The sequence below is a fragment of the Camelus ferus genome, chromosome 20, assembly GCF_009834535.1.
Source record: "Camelus ferus isolate YT-003-E chromosome 20, BCGSAC_Cfer_1.0, whole genome shotgun sequence".
Taxonomy (NCBI): Eukaryota; Metazoa; Chordata; class Mammalia; order Artiodactyla; family Camelidae; genus Camelus; species Camelus ferus.
This window is the reverse complement of record NC_045715.1, coordinates 26,185,356-26,206,266: the sequence shown is the minus strand read 5'-3', so window position 1 is coordinate 26,206,266 and position 20,911 is coordinate 26,185,356. Positions and strand designations below refer to the sequence as shown.

At 41.6% G+C, this 20,911-nt stretch overlaps 1 protein-coding gene and 1 long non-coding RNA gene across 5 annotated transcripts in view; one reads left to right on the top strand and one right to left on the bottom strand.

Moving 5' to 3' along the window:
- The window catches only part of LOC106730378, a 55,673-nt gene extending 51,369 nt beyond the window's left edge, over positions 1-4,304 (bottom strand). For all 4 annotated transcript variants that reach the window (XR_001366837.2, XR_004313563.1, XR_004313564.1 and 1 more), the window contains exon 1: positions 4,166-4,304. This is a non-coding gene — a long non-coding RNA (uncharacterized LOC106730378). The remainder of the gene's footprint in view (positions 1-4,165) is intronic.
- SAYSD1 (SAYSVFN motif domain containing 1) lies at positions 3,983-10,228 on the top strand. Its single transcript, XM_006190620.3, has 2 exons — positions 3,983-4,277; positions 9,494-10,228. The coding sequence occupies exons 1-2, from the start codon at positions 4,077-4,079 to the stop codon at positions 9,836-9,838; spliced, it is 546 nt and encodes a 181-aa protein (XP_006190682.1). The 5' UTR covers positions 3,983-4,076; the 3' UTR covers positions 9,839-10,228.
- The last annotated feature ends 10,683 nt before the right edge of the window (positions 10,229-20,911 follow it).

Sequence of the window (20,911 nt, the reverse complement as noted above, 5' to 3'; positions counted from 1 at the left end):
AGCAACAGTGAGATCTGAGCGGATCCGGACAGCAGCACCAACACCTTATGTGACACCTTCTGGCCTGACACCCTAAAGGCTTCCACTTTCTCCTCCCAGTTTGCTCTGCTTGGATTAAAACATAAAGTTCTCCAGTTGGAAGAGACTTCGCAATCATCTACATTAACCAAATCCCTCTTCAGTTCAGAACCCCCTCCACAACATTCCTGACAAGCAGTTAGCCTCTACTTGAATGCTGCTAGTGTCAGGGAACTCACGGCACCCAAATTATTTCAAGTAACTCGCTATTTCTGGAATAACTGAGTTGCTGAGAAATTCTTTTTCAAAGATTCCACATGTCACCTTGTAATTTCCAACTGTTGGCCTTAGTTCTGCCTTTTGAAGCCCCACAAAATGATTCTCCTCCCCCATTTGCAATAGCTCTTTTAATAGTTTCTACAACTAACCAAAGGCTATGTTTTCACTATGACTGTTCTTCTCCAGCCCAAATCATCCACTGCCTTTCCCATTCTTACTAAAATATGGTCTTTAGACTAGTCATTCTCAACCGGGGACAAATTTTCCTCCAGAGGGGACAGTTGGCACTGTCTGGAGACATTTTTAGCAGTTATAACCACCAGGGGGTGCTACTGGCAAGTATGGGTTGTGGCCAGGGATGTTGCTAAGAATCCTAGAAGACACAGGACTGCCCCAACAACAAAGAATTATCTGGCCCTAAATGTCTAAAGTACCAAGGCCGAGAAACCCTGCTCTAGAAACACCATTATCCAGGTCACTCTCCTCTGGATATTCCTAGGGCTTGTCATACACAGCACAGTGCTCAGAACATGACATGTGGCACCTGCAGGAATAGGACCAAAGAGAGCATGACAGCATGGTGGGGGGCCTCTTGCTCTGACAATGGGATTGACTACAGCAGCCGAAGCACCCGCCACATACGACCCTCCTTCCGAGTCTGGGGTCAGGGAAAAGCTCCAAGTACTACTGAGACAAACTGCTCTCAAACCAATGATTAGGAAATAAAAACAAAGATGTAAAAACATACATGCAAATCTAGGAGGCAGAGTTCCTGCTGAGCATTGCCACAACTCTTTAATTATGATAAACTGAATCAAATTCGTTTCAGTTTATTTTTTTACCATAAAGATGTAATTGTAGATCTTTCTATCAAATTTTTGTCACCTGAAATATGATAAATTGTCTTTTATATTTTCATCCATGCCACTCCTAAAAAATCAAATAGGACACACTGATGTTGATCCATTTCTTAACACTTTTTGGATAAGGCTGGGTTGACCAGCTATGAATCCACTTAATTGTAGCTTACATTTATTTATCAGATCTAAGAAAACACCAGGTCTAGATGGTTTTACTACTAATTCTTATCAAATATTCAAGAATCAGTTAATTCCTATTTTATTCAAACTGTTCTAGGAAATGCAGGGGGTGAGGGTGAGATGGAGACTTCAGCTTATTTCATAAAGCTAGTATAATCCTAAAACCAAAACCTTTCAAGAACAGTACATGAAAAAAATTACAGGAAAATCTCATTAATGAACATAGATACAAAATTCCTTAAAAATTACCAAATTGGATCTAGCTTTGAATTCTATATTTTATAAAGTGGCTGAGTTTTGTTTATTCCAGGAATGTAGGATGGTTTAACAGAAAGTCTATTAATAAAACTCACTACATTAATAGACTGAAGAGGTGGGAAGGAGTCAGGGATGGACCACAGGCACACAGAGGAATGTCTTTTTTTTTTTTTTTTCTTTTTTGAGTAGCTTTTTCTGAGTAACAAAACCCACAAAATTTCTGTGATATAAAATAGCACTCTTTTTTCATACATCTTGGGTAAGCCAGGGGCAGCTATTTTAGGCTGGGCTCAGCTGGTTAGTGGATCAGCTGGGCGACCATATCCACAAAACTCTCATTATTCTTGGACCAGCTGTCTAGCTGTTGCAAGTTCACCTCATGGCAGTGCAGAGTACTAAGAGGGCACACTCAATAGGACAAACACACTTCAAGCTCCACTACTTGTATAATGTCTGCCATCAGCCATTTGGCAAAAACAACTTGCATGATTGAGTTCAAAGTCAAAGAATGGGAAAGCACACTCTCCATGGCATGGATACTAGGAGTGAAGAATTCAGGCCAAATACTTAATATATCACAGGGCACATGGGTATTTTATTACTTAAAATTTACAGATTATGATATATACATACACATTACATAAATGTTTATTATGTGTGTGTGTATATATATATGAAACTTGGTATGTGCAACATATTTTTAAAGTTTGGGGGGGAGTTGGGGGGTATTTATTTATTTTAATGAAGGTACTGGGGATTGAACCCAGGTCCTCGTGCATGCTAAGCACATACTCTACCACTGAGCTATACCCTTCCCCCACAAATATTTCATAATAAAACTTAAATTCACACAATAAGTACACTTTGGAATACTTCTTATGTACTAGTCTGATACTCTTATCCAAAAAGGAAATGAAGCTAGTTTGGCAGGATGTATTCTTCACGATCATCTCATTCATCTTTACTTTATCCCATTTTTTCAACCTCTTCAAAAAAGAATTTGAAGAGGTTTACAAAGCACTGAGACAAAAATAAATTGATACTAAATCAGAAAACAAAGCAAAGGGAAAATAAGGTCACCAAAGCAAGATGGAGCCATACATGCCATTAGCACTTGGCATTAGATATTCTCCTTTTTCTCCTCTCATCCTCATCCCACTCTTCTCTACCTGTTTAAGGGCCCCTGGTCTCGGGCTTCTCCTGTAGGGCCCCACCTCCAGCAGTCAGTGTGATCCTTTAAAGATATGTCATATCATGTCATCTCCTACCTAAAATCCTCCAGTTGCTAACTATCACACACAGAACAGAGTATAAAGGCACTTGCTGTTTCCTATGATGGAAACACTCTTCTCCAGATATCTACTTGCCTCCACCGGTCATTTCATTTACATTTAGGCCTCTGCTCAAATGACAACGTGTCAGAGAAGTCTTCCCTGGTTTTTAGCTGTAAATAGCCCCACCAACCCTATTCCTTATTTTACTTTTCTTCATAGCACTGATCAGTACCCGGCATTACATTAAATATAAACATGTAATTATGCATTTCTCTTTCCAATCTAGAATGTTAAGTGCTACGAAACAAGGGGTTTTTTTCACCCCAGTGTCCCTGGTACCATACATGACACATAGCAGGCTCTTGATAAATATTTGCTAAATGAATGAAAGACTCCATTCTAGTTCATCTAGTTTCTTGACTCAAACTCAGCAAGATCCAAGAAATAGTTGCATCTCAATTATGTGAGTGGCATTTAGCTAGATGCTTAGAGTTTTAAAATCTTACAGTCCCTGACCTGAATTATGACCTTTGGGTGAGTGTGACTGGAAGAGAGCACAAGGGAGCCCCCAGCGTACTAGAAACGTTATCTGGGTAGTAGTTATGTAGGTGTACGCATAAATATAAACCTATTGAGCCAAACACTTAAGATACGTATATTTTAAGTTGCACCCCAATAAAAGTTTTGTCTTAAGTTTCTGGCCTATCTAGACACATCAACAGGTAGTTTCCAATGTGGCAGAGCAATGAGAGGTCTGCACAGCCTGCCTGCCATGTTATCCGTTAGAATGCCACCCTCCAAAGGGCAAAGACTGGCGCACCGTTAAAAGGAAAAGGGTAAGCTGTATCCTGCCTTCCTTTTGACGCCAGAACCTCCCACAGATCATGGGCCTTCTTCAAGGTCTGGATCACGGCAGAGCTTCCCTCAGAGGAGCCTGGGCCGAGAGGGGGAACAATGAGACAACCTTTATGCTTTAGATTCTTAACCACGTAGCTTGAGGAGGTGGACACAGCGTCCATACGTTTGTAGGGGACAACTCGCTGTACACACAGCCTACGGAACTTCACAAACAGCGCACGACGGGCCCCGGGCCCTCAGTGCGCACGCGCAGCAGAAAGGGGCCGCTACGCAGGCGCACTGCAGCCTGGCGCCGGGCAAACCGGGTACCGACGCCCCTTGGGCGAGCGCGCCCTCCCCGGCGCGTGCCATGGAGCAGCGGTTAGCTGAGTTCCGGGCGTCCCGGAAACGAGCGGGGCTGGCAGCCGAACCTAGCACTTCGAGCCAGAGAGCACCAACCTCGGGAGAGAAGGCGGAAGCAGCTGCGACTCCAAAAGCAGCCCCAGGCTGGCTAAAACGGTTCCTGGTATGGATACCTGCGAGTGGCCAGGCCCAGCCCAGCTTTACTCAGGTGAGAAGAGGGAGGTCTCGCCTCCGAGAAACTTGCTTCAGGGCCGCCGACGTGGCCTCTCACGTAACTCCGGCCGAGGCCCCGCCCCCGCCAGCAGGTGGTGGCCTACAGGCCCCGCCCCCTTGGGGGAGCGGCCCGGCCCGCAGGCCGCGCCCCCTCCGCTGGTTCCCGGCCCGGTCTTCGCTGGCGGGGCGGGGCTGTTGGCACCGTCCTTCAGCTCTGGGGCGGGGCCTCGCGTCTCCTGCCGCAAGTCTGGGCTCTGATAAGTGGCTTTGACGTTTTCTTTCCAGCCCGCGACCCACGCAGCTCCTGATTCCAGGCGGGAAGCGAGGGTCTGGGGTCCTGGAAGAAAGCTCCTCTGCTCTTGAGTTATTCACAGAGAGTTGAGTTATCGTTGTGCCTCTCCGTGGCTTTGGGAAATCTCTCCACAACCGTGTTGAGCCACAAGCCTCTGCTAATGGCGGGTAAAAGGTCTAATTGTGTACTGATAAAACGTGGCAGTAATTAAGGCGTCTTTTGATTTCGCACCTGGGCCACATTGCATCTAGTCACCCAAATAGCCTGCGCGATTGTATAAAAATGGTATTTGAATACAAAACTCGCGGAAGTGTGGTAACGAACTGCCAGTGGTGGCATGTACTTGTGCATCGCTATTAAACTGGAGAAGTCTGTTCAAGTTCAACAATGAATGTTCAAGGCAAAAACAGTATGTAGATTAGCATGATAGCTTTTCGATAATCTCTTATTCACATCTCTTTGTATCTTCATTGCTTTTGCTCATGAGTAAAGTGGCAAGGTGAGTTGCATGTGAAATTGGAGTATCTCTGTGGGAATACAGGACAAATCATCAAGGGGAAATCTGTAAGGCAATCTGTGACAAGGCCTTTGTACCTCCTAAATGCAAGAAGAGCCAAAAATTCCTTTTGAAAATTAAATGTGCTGGAGCAGAAGTGCACCTTACTCCTCTTAAGAACATTCCTCTTAAGTTCATTTATCATTTCGCCTGCCACATCTGTTTTTAAGGAAATTTTTTTTATTTATTTATTTATTTATTTATTTATTTATTTGTTGGTTGGTTGGTTGGTTGGTTGGTATTGTTTTTGTTTGGGGGGGTAGTAATTAGATTTATTTACTTATTTTAATGGAGGTACTGGGATTGAACCCAGGACCTCATATATGCTAAGCTACACTCTACCACTGAGCTATACCCTTCCCCTCCCCGATTTTTTTTTCTTTTTTAATCAAGGAGAACTTACTGTTACTCAGTTTGGATTAGATATTATTCTCCATGACACATAGAAAGAGAGTGCAGCAGAGTTCAAACAATCCATTTCCTTGCATGCAGTTTGTCCCAGGATGACTTTATCGTTAATTAAAATTCACTGAGCACAATTGCTTAGGATTTTAGAATCCATTTCCTCTACCTTTTTCCTCCCCACAGTTAAAAATAGCATCTAACCCACACAATGAGATTTTAACTGTATGTCTCATTTCCAAAGGTATATGAGATCATTGAATTGGACCCAATGAAACTGAACTTTGAGAAAGTTTCCATTATTAAAAACCCAAAAGCTGATGGCTTGACAAAAGCATGAGAGGAAGTTCTGGACCTCCAGTGCTTATTAATTACTCTGTTTTTCATAAGGGACTCTGTGTTAAGCTCATTTTCATTGACTCGGTTATCATTCCTGGGTTTGCTCTGGTGTGAAATTCTCATTAAATTTTTTTCTCTAATCTACCGCCTATCTCTACCTAATAATATTGGCGGCTCACAGTGTTTTGTCAGAGATTTCTTTAGCCTTCTATTTGTAATTGCTTCTTTTTGCTAGCTATTGATAAGGAAGCATCCACCTCCTCCTTCCCTCACTCTCGAATTTAGCCTGGGGAGAAGCAGTCTCTCCAAATAAAATAGTTCAGTCTGACGTGATTCTGCCACATTAGGACAAAAATACCTATGTGTGTATATATATATTTAAATATATATATATGTATTTAAATCCTGCTGAAACCCCCATCTCCCTCCTCAGACATATCCCATGCCAGCCCCCAGTGCTATTGTCTAGCCTCAAGGTCCATTGCCCACACTCACCCTGCAGTGCCTCCCCTCCAAGCCTTGGCTCAGGTGGGCCCACTGCTCAAATGCTCTCCTTCTTTGGCGTCACCTGCCCAAGCGCAGCCTTTGCATCACCTCCTCAAATCCAGGAGTCATCTTTTCATTTCTCCCTTTTCCTCACCATTATTCATTCATTCAGTAAAATCCTAGCATGTGCTTACTATGTCCCAGCTACTGTCCTTTATCCTGGGAGCCAGTGTTGTAAAGATGAAGCCCCTCTCTCAAAGAGCTGGCCTCTGAGCTGGGGAGCCTGGGGATGGCATGCCATAAAGGAAAAAACAGAATGAAGAATGCTATAGAAGGGGAAAGAAACCCAGGGTGCTGTGATAGTGAATTGGAGGTGAGGGTGTAGAGTGCTACTTTAAATTGGTTGGGCAGGGAGGACCTCAGTGAGAAGGTGATCTCACCATTTTCATGAGAAGGAACCACTCTTGCAGATACCTGGAGACAAGGCCAAGAGCACACGTGGTGATGTTTCTGCTGAGGTTTGTAGAAGAGGGGACGGGGCTTTCCTCTCAGAGGGAACCACAAGTGCAAAGGCCCTGAGGTGGGGAGCAGCTTGGTATTTGAGGCATGAAGTACCTTCCCTAAAATGCGCCATATGTGCTGTGATGACCACAAATGCTTCCACACACAACTTTTACAGCAGCAGGTACACTGGTATTAAAACAAATGCCAAACGAGGCAGAGGGATTTCCCTGTGCCACCTCTCCCTTGTTTGTTCCCTTTGCCAGTTTGGATAACACCCCCACCCTACCCCATCTAACCCTTCCCCTTATCATCCCCCTTAAAGGTCCCTAATTAAGTAAAGGGCTTTGGAGGGAGACCATCCTAGGATCCTAGACCAGCTTCATTTCTGCTCATGACTAGCTGTGTGACTTTAGGGGAGTTACTTAACATCTTAGCATTTCTTTATCAGTAAATTGGGAATAATAATGCCTGCCTTCTGGATTATAGGAGATCAGGCATCTTGAAGGCACTCAGTAAATGGTGGCATAGTCATTATTCTTGTTATACTCCCTCAATAATAAAGTAAATTCAGCTTACTGTGAATTTCAAGTCATACACTTTCAAAATGTATTCTGTAGCCATCAATCCATCATTTCTCTCTGACTTCTGTGTCACCAGCCTAATCTCTGCGTGCTTTCTTGTTGGGCCTCCTGCATGAGCTACTAACAATTTCCCTGCTTCTACTCTTGCAGCACATTCTCTGCCTGGCAACCAGAGTAGTCTGAAATATTAATCGGATTATATTAGTTCCCTGCTAAGACCTTTAGTGATTTCCCTATTGTGCACACTAGTCAAATCTGAAAGGGACATTTATTTAATAAATGTGCGTGTGTATGTGGTGGGGGTTGTTGCTGATGATATGTTAAGGGCCTTTCCAATCTAATTTAAAAGATAATCATTACAATGTTGGTGCCAAAAAATATATAGTTTCTGACAATATAGTTTCTATACAATATAGAATTTCTGAAGCAACAGAAATCAGATGACCTGTATTTTTTATCGAGACTAAATAATATTTGTGGTCCCTTTTAAGTTGCCATGTAAAGAATAAGGGATATAACTGAATAAATGAACTAGAAGTTCTGCTGTGAACTGAGAACCTGTGTGTGGGGTGCTGTATTTGGCTCTGGAGACACCAAAAGATACTCAGTGGCAGCACGTGGCCTCGTGGTAACAACCTAGGGAAACTGTGTGACCTATATGAAAAGAGACACCCTTGAGTGACAAACAGTTTGGTGCTCCATGAGAAAAAGAGCTGGTTAGAGCTCTGGGAGGCAGAGGGAGGCCCCCTCCATGATGGCCCAGGAAGTCAGGCATGCATGGTTCGCCCAGCGTGCTTGCTTGGAGGAGGCCAGGAGCTGAGGAATGGTGAGGAAGCAGAGGTATTCCGGGCCACAGAGGGGCAGTGTCTCTGGCAGTAAGACCAGTTGAACTGGGGCAGAGGGTTCACTTATAGAGCAATTGATTATGGGATCATGTTGTACAGGAAACTTTTTAGACTACTGTTTTAAAAACTGCAAGTCATGACTCACTAGTGGGTGGTGATGTCAATTTAGAGGATCTAGTCCTCTGTTAAAACTAAATTTAAAAAATAGAATAGAAAAGTAGAACTTCATATGTAATGAAGGTATTTGTTGATTTGTGAAAGTTTTTTTCCTTTTATTTATATGTGTGTTTGTGTATATATTTTTATATACATATATATGCTGGGTTGCAGTATAAAATGTATTTCTTATTGGGTCATACCCAAAAAAGTTTGGAAAATAACTGGACTGGAGATGAAGCTCCCTAAAGCTCCCTGAATACCTGTGTCTCCCATTAGCACCCAGAGCAGGGGCCTGTGTTCCGGCATTTCTGTCTGCTGAGTGAAAGCAAGGCCTTGGATTCCAGCCCAAGGAGTTTAAAATTTAACTAGCAGGCAATAAAAATTTGCCTAAGGTTTATGAGCAAGAGGTTGATGGGTGTTTTAGGAGATCCACTTAGCAACTCTAGGTAGGATGGTTTGGAGAGGAAAGAGTTAGGAGGTGGGGAGTCCAGTTAGGAGACCCTGCCTTGGTCTGGGGGGTGTGTAGGATGGTCACAGGGGATGGAAATGTTGTGGCTGTAACAGTGATTTTTTTTTTTTGTCAATATGTGGAAGAGGGTTTTGTTTCCTGTTTCTGGTATAGCCCTCATTTTAGAATCATGTCACTCACAAAAATTTAGCTCATCTAATCAAATCAACAAACATGGATTCTGTATACCGGATCCCCATCGACTGCATTGTCAATTACCCGGGAGTTTCCTTATAGAGCTCATATTAGCTCCTGTTAGCAGCAGACTAATCTGAGGAAATGTCTCCCTCAGATGGGAGGGAATCCATCTGAACGCTGTAAGGTTTTCTTCGGATCACATCTTAACAAGTGCTGATCAGTTTTGAATCAGTCAGAGCACACGAGCTCCTTGGAGACAGTTGTTTTAGAGAGTGGGGCAAGAAAATAGAAACCCACAAGCTGGAAGCCTTCCCGAGCTAGGACAGCTGCCTCTACAGATCGGTTTTGCCTGTCTGGCCCCATTATCTTGATTCTCACCTTGGTTTGTTTGTGTGTCCTAGGGAGCTGCTGAGCCTGGGAGCCGAGCATCCCAGCCACGGCGGAATGCAGTCGCGCCTCCGCCGCCCCCGCGGGACCAGTCTTTCCTGACTAACATCACCTTCCTGAAGGTGCTCCTCTGGTTGGTCCTGCTGGGACTGTTTGTGGAATTGGAATTTGGCCTGGCCTATTTTGTCCTGTCCCTGTTCTACTGGATGTATGTGGGGACACGAGGCCCCGAGGAGAAGACGGAGGGGGAGAAGAGCGCCTACTCGGTGTTCAACCCAGGCTGCGAGGCCATCCAGGGCACCCTGACTGCAGAGCAGCTGGAGCGCGAGCTGCAGTTCAGACCCCTGGTTGGAAGATAGGACCCAGCCGTGCTGTCAGCTAGCCTCCCAGGGCCCTCTTCCCTCCGCGGGGCGTGGACTTGTAGGTTTGATTTCAGGTTCCCAAGACTAAGGACAAACTAAGGACCCCGCAATTCTCCATTCTTTCCCTGGTCTCCTGCTGCAGTTTTATATCAGAACTTCTTTTCGCTTTTGGTGAAACTCCCGGAAAGATACTCACAGTGGGTCTAATGCAGTTTATAAAAATTTACATACTCAAGAAGGGAGACCTGTCTCTCTTTATTTGATAGAGGTGACTTTCAGAGCACTAGAAGTATGTTGGGGAGATAACTGTTTAAAATATCCACCTCTTTGAAGTAATGGCTTGGTGTATCAGGACTACACATTAAATGTTCTCTGTAAGTATTTTCATATCATATTTATAGCATTTTTTTCCAGGAAAGTGTAAGTTGCAAATTTTTGGTGGTAATTTGGGGTGTGTGTGTGTGTGTGTGTGTGTGTGTGTGTGTGTGTGTTTTCCTGCCTTATGTCTTGCTTTTAATGGTTGTGGAAACATCTGCTTCTCAGAAACAGATCCCCATTGCCCATCACCATATCCCACACACCTCGGTTATCCTGCCTCCACTCAGTGAGGGCAGATAAGAGAAGACAAAGTTCTAAGTTCCAGGTGCAGGGAGAAGATTACACAAAGTCAATATTGGTAGATTTGATAAATGGTTATTAATGATGAATTCATCAAGAAAAAATTCTTCAGTACGTATAAAAGTGTTCTGGAGGTGGAATGCTAGACTTACTTACTGGCTGCTTGGGTTATTTCTTATGTTCTGATGGCTTTAGGGTAAGCAGTGCCTTTGACCAGGGGCCTCTGGGGAGAAATTATGTAAACAGTGGTAATCGGCCACACTTTGTGTTCCTTGCTCTTCCAGCACAAAGTTAGAGTGTGGGCTCATTAAAATTGGGCAAAGCAAGCCATTAAATACTTTTATTTTTTTACAAATCAAACTGATTAGTAAGAGTTTTTTAGTTTTTAAAGCAATAGTTTTCTCCAAACTTCAGATTCTAAGACATGAATGATTCTTCAGTAGTTTTTCAACTTCAGAATTCAGTTATTAATTCTTACATGGTGAAAGTAACTTTAATATTTATGAGACAGGACTAAACAATGGAGATCTATTGTTAATTCTTTTTCCATTCTTGCATGATTTACTTACAAAAATCTTAATTTAAATTTAACTTTCATTCCTTGAATGTCAACACTCTACTAGGTACTTGAGATATGATGATGAAAAAAGTAGGCATTTTCCCAGTTCTCAGAGCATATAATGTAACTGGGAATGGGGTGGTGGACAGAATAAAACAAGCAGTGCCAGCAATAGAGTGAGAGAAGTTTTAGTTGTTGGAGGAGCACAGAGGGGATGTGCTCATGAGTCATGCTTTGTGGCCCTTGTTGAAAGTTCTTCTGACTTGCTTTGCTCCTCTCTCCAGCCCTTTGCTGATTGGGAGTTTGCTGTCCCTGAGAGTCATCCATTGAGCAGAAGTTCCCTTTAGTTCATAAGGAAGTCTTTTCCATGAGTCCTGTCTGAGCTGGACTGGTGGAAAGTACGGGAAACAGAAGAATCCCTACTAAACTTGCAGGTTTCGATTGTATTTAAGATACATGATTTTGTTTCCTGATTTATTTTCTTAAGGCCTTCTTCATCTCCTTGTTATTTTACTTGGTCTTTTCCATTTCACAAAAGCCAAATACAAAGAAGAAATATCCCTCCCTGATCAAAGATTCACTGCATTGCCCCGGGCAATAAGTGAGCATTGTTTTAGGAAAGAATTCATTAGCATTTTAAAAATGTATAATTCAAGCTTTTACCTAAAACAAATTACCTGTGACTCTGAATTAGGAATATTTGGTCCAGTTAGCAATCCCAGCAAAGTAGAGACTTCTCTTAAGCATGGAAGAGACTTAACTTTAGAGTGGACCTCACTAGCATTGTTTGAAAATATAGCCGTTTATAATGACATGGAGCCTGGAGTGCCTTAAACCCACCTTTTGTGGGATTTGCTGTGAGCATTTTGCCACTTTCCCTTGCTCCCGTCTTCCCAAAGCTTGCAGGTGATGACAGCATTAACTTCTAGGAAAAGTGGGACGTGAGCCAATTAAATGCCTAGCAGGGAAGACAGGAAAGGATGGTATGTATTTGCTGTTCTTATTAGCCATTAAGCTCTAGGCGCAGTCTTGATTTCCTGAATTTAGAAAGGCCTATTGATCTCAGAATTTCCACTCAGGGCCTGACCATTAGCCCAGCAAGCAGCTTCCATTAAAGGCTGCTTCTGTCATCAGGGAACTTGAAATCCCAGGGATGTGTTCAGACCCTGTGATAGCTGTGTGCAAGGATGAGGTCGTTTTTGTCCGAGTCTTACAAGCAATTTGGTCTTTGCTTTTATTCACATTATCGCATCTTGCCTATTCACAGGGACTGTTAAAGGAGCCTCTACTTGCAGGGCTGGAAGAGACCCCAGAATGCCATCAGATGTATCCCCCTGCCTTGGGCTGGGCTGCATTTATTCCTGACTAAAATTTTTTTCCTAGTGGTCCAGAAAGAAGAATAATCCAGGTACAAGATTCAGGCACATCTTAGGAAGTCCTTTACGAAAGAACTTGAGCCACCCCAGGGTATTTCTTCTTATTCTAATCTCAGTGGACACAGAGCATCGTCCAGACTGGTAAACCATTAGTCAGTCCTCTTAGTCTTCTCTGTTATTTGGGCTAAATCATCCGAACTGTACCTCTGGGACAGTCACTTTCACACGAGTCCTGACCCATTCTGAGGGCACAAGGTCTGGACAGTGGTGAATGTCCAGTTGGTGGGCTGGGATGCCACGGAGCATCTTGCCACCAGGGGGTAGCATAGAGCTGCCACTATAAATCCTGGGTCCCTTCACATCACAGTTAATGTAATGTGGAAAAGCCACTAGGATGTTTATCTGAACCACTTGTGCCGCTTTTTCAGGCATTCTTTTCACTTTAAGATTTAGAGAGGAAAGGGCTCATCAGAGGTCCTGGGAAAGGCACAGAAAACTACAAGAGTGATTTATACACATATTTTAAAATAAAACAGTCCCTCTCTAGACTTAGCAGGCAGTCCTGCTGTCGAGGGGTTAGCTCTGAGCCCCGTAGGGGGAAAAAGACTAGGAACTTACACAGCTGGCAGAGAAATTTGATCCCTAAGCCAAAGAAAGTAAAATTTGAACTGTATGCTTTGGTTTCTGTCACACATACTTTTATTTCACAACATTGGGGCACTGGGCTGGATAAAGACTTGGACCTCACTCTCAGAAAGCTAGAGAGAAGACAAGGTGAGTGCACAAAGAACCAGACTATAAGACATATAGCAAAATACAGAGGCCTGTAAATGTATAAGTAGCGTGTGTGTATGTGTGTGTGTGTGTATTGGGGGAAGAGTCATCAGGAGAGACCATTTTCAAATCTGACTGTTACGCTATGTAGAATTGTCACTTTCCTATGAAAAGCACTGTTTCTTCATGCCATGAATTAATATTTTAAAAGGTGTGGTCTAGGACTACCTGCATTGGAATCTCCTGAGATAATATTAAAATGCAGATTCCACCCAGACTCATGACTCAGAATGTCTGTGGGCAGGACCATGAGAATTTGCATTTTAATAACCTCCCCGGGGTAAACTCCAGCTCACTAAAGATCAAGAACCAATGATATAAATCATAAATGTTAAAATAGGAAGAAAACTTAGTGATTATTAGAAACAAGCAAAGACAGATGGGTGTGTATTTTTAAAGGAGGCAACAAGGTTGCTGTTTTTCAAACTGTTTATTGGAAAGCAAAGCTAGAGAAAAACACACATACGGCTTTTTTTTTTTCACACATATAGCTTTTAAACAATTAGGAATTAACTCCAAAGACTGTATAATAATTAAAGATGCTTTATTTTTTGAAGTCTTAAGAACAATTATTACAAAAAGAAGCACATGCTCATTTTAGAACATTTTGGGAATGTAAGAAAGAATAAAGTATTTTATTTTTATAGTTTTTTGAGGGTGAGGTAATTAGGTTTCCTCATTGATTTCCACTTGGAAGATTTACTGGGGATTAAACCCAGGACCTCACTGCATGCTGAGCATGTGCTCTACCACTTGAGCTATACCCTTCCCCCTTTATTTTTATAGTTGATGCATATATTCTAGAGTTCAAGATGTCCATAGGATATACACTGAGAAAGTCTCCCTCCCACCGTCCTGTTTGTTCTTTCTCAAGTCCACACATGACAGCATGCTATACAAATCCCTTTGCTTTCTTTTTTAGGAATTTAGGCTTTATTAACGTGCATTTGAAGTTTTCATAAGAGAATACCATGATCCAATTTCCATTTTTAAAAGGTCACATGTGGAGACAGGCATTCTCTGTGTCATCCATCCATCCATCCATTCATTTATGGAGCAGTTAATCTTTTTCTCCCCCATTGGTGAAAATGTTTACATATTTTTTATTCAGCTATCTTTTAAGATTTTGTTAACACATACTGACATTATGGCAAAATTGTTGGCTTATGAAGTATGTTCATACATTCTACTTTTTATATTAAAGTAGAAGGTTTTCATTGGGGTAAACCAATAATATTAACGATCATGATAATTAAAAACTAAAGGATAATAATATCCTAAAAGTCAACACAACAAAATTTACAAATATTTTAGAAAAGGAACCAAATAAACTCTGTATCCATTTGTTTTTAGAACGAATACATTTATGCATTCATCAACTTGACAGTTTTGGATAGCACTTTACCAAATACATTTTTTATACCAAATTCATTCTTTCATCAATGAAAGAATTACAGTCCGTAAAGGTCACAAATGAGGCCTAGTAAACTACTAACCAGCACCTACTTTTTCAACTTATTTGACTCTATCATGCCTCTCCCAATCTATTTATCCATCTGTCCTTCTATTATCCTTTTAGCTGTCTTCATGTCATGATTTCTTACGAAAAGAACCAAAAGCCTAACATAGTGTCTGCTGTGGACTTTGACGGAACACCTCATCTTTGCCAGGCCTGGTGCTGGCCTCTGAGCGCGCGGAGATAATGCAGACAAAGTTTCTTTTCTCAAGGATCTTACAGTCAGATTGGGGAAGGCAGCTAATAATCTGACAGTGACAGTACCATGTAGTGAGCCCTTTGACAAACAAGGGCCAGAGCACAGAAAGGGGATATCAAAACACTTACAGAGTCAGGGAGGGCTTCCTGGAGGTGGTGACAGGTCAGTGAATTTGAAGGCACATCAGGTACTTCCCAGGAAAGAAGGCAGGGCAAAGGAAGTAGCATTTCGCTCATAAGAAACCACTTGGGGAAAAGGCGATAATCATGAAAGGGAATAGCATGCATGGGGAAAACAACTGAGGACTTCCATTATTTCTTCCAACTAGTTGTGACATACATATGAAGACTGTTCATTGGTGTATTGATTTTGTACCAGCTCTTGCTCTTTACTGAATTGTCTTACTAATTATAATGGTTTTCTGTTGATTCTCCTGGACTTTCCATATAGGCAATTATTTTCTCTTCAGATAGTGTGAAATTTAGCACCTCTTTCTCCAATTTTTACACTTCTTGTTTTTTTCTCTTTGTTGAATGACATTGGCTAGAACATCCAGAAAAATGTTAAATCAGAATAATAGTGAATAATATCTTTTTTGTGTTCTTGACTTTAATGAGTATGCTGTAGTATTTTCCCCTTACACATGGCTTTGGGGTAAATAGATGGATGGACATATATCTCAAGGAATTATTCATCTGTACTTATTAAATGGTGTTTTTTCCTCTTAAGAATGGATGTTGAATTTCAGGAAATTCAGTGCAGTGGAGATTTGATTATGTGATTTTTTTCCTCTTTGATCAATTAATGTAATCAATTATGTTGCAGATTTACTCATACTGAACCATCCTTTTACTCCTGGAATAAAAGATCCTTGATTGAAATGAACTATTCTTTTAATATACTTATAGGATTGTTTGCTAATATTTTACTTTATTTTTGTGAGATGTTAAGTAATTTTCATGAGATTATAGTATTTTTGAGCAGTTTCTGAGATTTTTAAGCAATTTTCCAAAATTCAGATTTTGGAATACATAAAAGCTTATTTTTATGTCTTTATTATAGATTGTCCCCTTTTGTCATTATAAAAAAAAATCTTATTTTTATTATTGCTTTCTGCCTTGAATTTCTCCTTATCTGATATTAAGATTTGGTCACCTGCTTTTTTGTTTGCATTTGCCAAGTATGCCTCTGTCCACACTTGGTTTTTCAGCCTGAGTTATTTTTAGTAGGTGTGTTGCTTGTATATATGGAATAATTGGGTTTTGCTTTATCATCCATTATGAAAATTTTTTTTAATAATTGAGTTTAGCTCATTTATATTTATTGAAATCTTATTTATATCCTCACAATTTATGTTATGTTTTCTGTTTATATTGCTTCTTTTACTGTCTGATTTCCCTGTTTTGTTTCCTTTTACATGCGTGTTTCTCTTGATAATTTGGAAAGTTTCATCACTTTCAATATATCGTGCCACTCTTTTCTGGCCTGTAGAGTTTCTGCTGAAAAATCAGCTGATAACCTTATGAGAGTTCCCTTGGATGTTATTTGTTGCTTTTCTCTTGCTGATTTTAATATTTTCTCCTTATCCTTAATTTTTGTCAGTTTGATTAGTATGTGCCTCAGTGTGTTCCTCTTTGTGTTGATACTGTGTAGAACTCTCTGCTTCCTGGACTTGGGTGACTGTTTCCTTTCCCAAGTTAGGGAAGTTTTCAGTTATTAACTCTTTAAAATTTTTCTTGGGTTCTTTCTCTCTCTCTTTTCTCTTTCTGGGACCCCTATAATGTGAATATTAGTGTCCTTTGTGTTGTCCCAGAGTTCTCTTAAACTATCCTCATTTCTTTTCATTCTTGTTCCTTCTTTTCTGTTCTACAGTAGTTATTTCCACTAATCTGTCTTCTAGCTCACTGATTCATTCTGCCTCATTTAGTCTATTCTTTGATCCTTCTAGTGTGTTATTCATTTCAGTATATTCTTCAACTCTGTTTGGGTATTCTTTATAATTTCCAGCTCCTTGCTAAAAACTTCCTCCTGTGCATCTGTACTCCTTCTGAGTTCTCTGAACATCTTCACCATCATTGCTCTAAACTCTTTCTTGGATAGATTGCCTTGTGGTTCCCTCTTTATATTTACTGTTGAAGAAGATCTTTTTTGCTAGATTCCAGTTTGTTTGTTTTTTTTTTTTTTGATAGTTGTGTAGCAGTCAGTTGTGGTTTTGTTATAGTTGCGAGGAGAGGTGAGCTCATGGTCCTACTACTCTGCCATCTTGACCGGAAATCCTGAATACATTTTATATCAGTGGAATTTTGTTGAATGAAAAAAATGCTAGAAAACATAATCTGTAGCAGTCATTCTAATTTTGTCTTGTCACATACTCTAAAATATTAGGTTTGTATCAAAGTAATTTGTAACAAATCATTATTTGTGAATGTTCCTTTTGCAATTTTATTAGTGCACCTACAAGTTTACCCTTGTGCTGTAAATCTCCTCACTTGCCTGGGTCTATCGTGGATGTGTTCACAGGAGCCTTTCAGGTGTGCACATCAATGTCACAAGGGAAAAGTCTGAGAACCTGGGGACTGGCAATAAAGCAGAGGTCACATGGACACCCTGGAGCATGTCCGTGAAGAGGAGCCTTTGAACCCCAATTTGTAAATGATATCTGCACTCCTAAACCTTGGAGACATGTCTTTGTTTGGTCAGTGGTGGTTTAGGTGGTTTTACCCTACCAGGCCATAAGTGGTCTGGCCCCTGCCTGCCTCTCCCAGTTACATTCACCTCATTCATGTTCATTCGACATGGGGGTTTGGCATACTTTTTCTGTAAAGGACTAGATAGTAAATAGTCTTCGTTGGCATACTGCCTTTATCATGACTACTCAGCTTGCCATTGTAGAGCAAAAGCAGCCATAGAACATATGTGAACAAATAAGTGTGTCAATAAAACTTTATTTATAAAACCAGGTGGTGGGCCATGGTTTGCTGACTCCTGTTCTAACACCCCAAATAAGCTTTTGCTTTAGGGTCTTTGCTTAGAACTCACTTTCCCAGATGATCCTAGGACTTGGTCCCTTACTCCGTTCAGGTGTCTCAGATGTCTTGTCATCAGAAAGACTCTGTGACCACCCAATCTAAAATAGAACCATACTCCCATATCTCCATTTTTTTTTCCCTTCTCTCCTGTGGTAAATGCTTCATTTAGTTGCTTTATTAATAATATTGATCATGTTTTGGTAAATTCTAGAGAAAAGCATACATGTTTATAGACAGAATATTTTTTATACATGTAGTAGTCCATTTACAGTGGACTTTACAGTAGCTTTGTTATGCAGAGTTTGTTTTTTATTGTATTCCTCTAATGACTGAGACTTAGACTGAGTTTGGCAGTGCCAAACATATATGGTTAATTGGCATGCGGTGATAGGAAAGAATTGCTTTGTTTAGATCCTCATCAACGAAAAAAAATGTTTTTGGCTATTTTGGCTCTTCTTATAGATTATAAGTTCTGCCCCATATGTAATTTTCGAAGAACTATTTATGGAAAGAGGAGAATTTTCTAGACAATTTTTGCATGTTTCCCAGAAGCAGAGGAAGCCTTCAGGTTGGTCCATGCAAGATGACTAGGGGAACTGGGAGATGGTCAGATAGGAAATTCATGTCAGGACCTGATAGCTTTGGAGGATGCAGCTCCAAGGAGGAGAGAGAGATCAGATCCTGAGGAGTCCACACAAGGTGTCCGTGACCTTGCTGCTGCAGACTTAGGAAGTCTACGTCAGTGCACCGCTTGGAGCTGAGCAGAGTCTCTCCATGTGGGTGGCTGACACAGAGGGTGTGTGCTGCATGTTATGGAGGCAACTCCAGGACTGGAGTCTGGGTGGCCTGGCGTGTTCTCAAGGGGTCTGCACCATGGCCGCAAAGCATCTTAAGAGCTGTTGCATTTCTAATGTGAGGAGTGACACTAAAACTAACCCAGTGAAAGAGCCTGAGAGGCAAAGGACCCCTCCTGCTAGAAGAGGGGCTGTATCTGAGAAGCGCACAGGGTTCAAGGCCAGGAGAATGTGGGAGAACTGTGTTTGCAGCTAATGCTAAGACTCCATGGATGTGGCATCTTTTCTGGACTTGTGGCCCCATCATGCTTTGATTGGCAGGTTGATGGTCTTTACTAGTTTCTAAAAGGTGTAAGTACCCTATGTAAAGTGTGTGTGTTATGGATGTTTTTCTTGTTTACTAATAAATTGTACTGAAGGATTATATTGAGTTCTTAATGTAACATGATTCTATCATGTAGTATGAATGCACATAAGATGTCCTTTCATCTGTATTTTTAACTGTAACTTTCCAAAGGATGCTGTTGGAAAGACATTGGTTTAGCTTAACCAGAGTGAGATGTCTTTACTTGGGTGTATGTCTCCTGCAGTTTGGTTCTCTACTTTCTGCTTCCCATACCAGGATTTGAAAGTAAAACACTTGTTTCTTTAAGCCAGAAATGTACATAAATGTTTATAGATTGTTGAACACTGAACCTAAAAGGTAAAATAACCGTGGCCTTTTTGTTGTAGCTATTAAATGTGTGTAGTTATGTTCCCCAGTCCTGAACCGTGTTTCTAATTGCACCTTAGGTCATTGGAACTGAAAAGGCTTCTGTAAACATTTATTATTTCAAGTCCTTGCTCTTTCCCCCTAGAGATATGGAAAGTTTTTTAAAAAAAAAATTGCTTGCCAATCCCCTCCATGTATTACCAGCCTGCTTCAGCCCCAAGGAGCTTCCCATCTCTTGGCATGGGACTGCTCAGTGTTTATTATTCTCAGCTATTGATTTTATTCTTGGAGGTTGTAACACCAATAAATTCTGAAGTCTACTGGTCATACATGAGGAAGAACCACAGTAATTCATTCTAACGCTGGTGCCCTGTATCAGTGGGGGGGAAAATTGCTGAATTTACTCTAGGCTGTGGGTCTTTTTCTCTTTCTAAAATCATTATGTTAGTTAAAATGAGCCTCTGCACCAAAGAAAATAATCTATCACAGCTTGGGATTAGAGAACTCTACAGGGAAAGAGCTCGGATTTATGGAAGGAGGAGCTAATAACATTGGCTAGAGATGGGGCTCCCAGCTTGGCTCGCTGTAGCTTGCCTCTTGTAATTCTCATTCTTTTTTCTACCTCTGCAATTTCCTCCTCGCTTTTACTACGGCTCTTTTTCACATTTAAACAGCCTGCTGTTTTTCATTATTTACTTTCTTATGTTCTGGCCTCTTCATCATCTCTTTCCCACCTAACCTTCCCACCTTTGGGGGACACTCAATTTCTACTTCCTTGTCCCAGTATTGAATCTATTTTCCTATCTTCTCCAACAATCTGGCTAAATTTGTTATCCATTCCAGTTTGTACTGCTGGATTCCCCCCACTATTTCTGAAAGAGAAAGAAAGGCTTTAGAGAGGATAGTGACAGAAGATTTTGGGTTGTGGGGAGATTCCCACCCCTTGGGAACGTCGACACACATGGCACATGAGCTAGATCCTTCACCAATTCTCTGTGGAACTCAGTTCTCCCCACCCATGGGGCATCGGTCACTGGAATGAGGCTTTGTGCTGCATGTGAACGTGGGTGACGCTGGAAGCCAGCAATTCTCATTGATTTCCACCATGGCTGGGCCTCAGCAGAGCAGGCTGCTCCCCTTACCCTTTCTTCAGGCTGGGGTTAAGCCCTGTGAAGCCACAGTGCACCCTTTTCCCTGAGGCTGAATCTGTCTGACTCATACCTCCTACCAATGGGGCGGTCATGATGGGTTTGGGCAGATGTTTTCCTGGGGGTTGAGATGGGAGGAAAACCTCCTGGTTCCATCTTGCTCTGACCAAGTGGCAAAGTGAAGACCCAGAAAAGTGAGACTATCAACAGGGGCGTGAATGAAGTTGCAGGCAGGATTGGGGCAGACAAACCGAAGTGCAGACGGTCTGTCTGCAGGTCTCAGGA

Excerpts from the sequence above, each read along its gene's own strand:
- SAYSD1 (XM_006190620.3), top strand. The coding sequence starts at position 4,077 with ATGGAGCAGCGGTTAGCTGAGTTCCGGGCGTCCCGGAAACGAGCGGGG. Across the intron at positions 4,278-9,493 it reads CCCAGCCCAGCTTTACTCAG|GGAGCTGCTGAGCCTGGGAG; the intron begins GTGAGAAGAGGG and ends TGTGTGTCCTAG.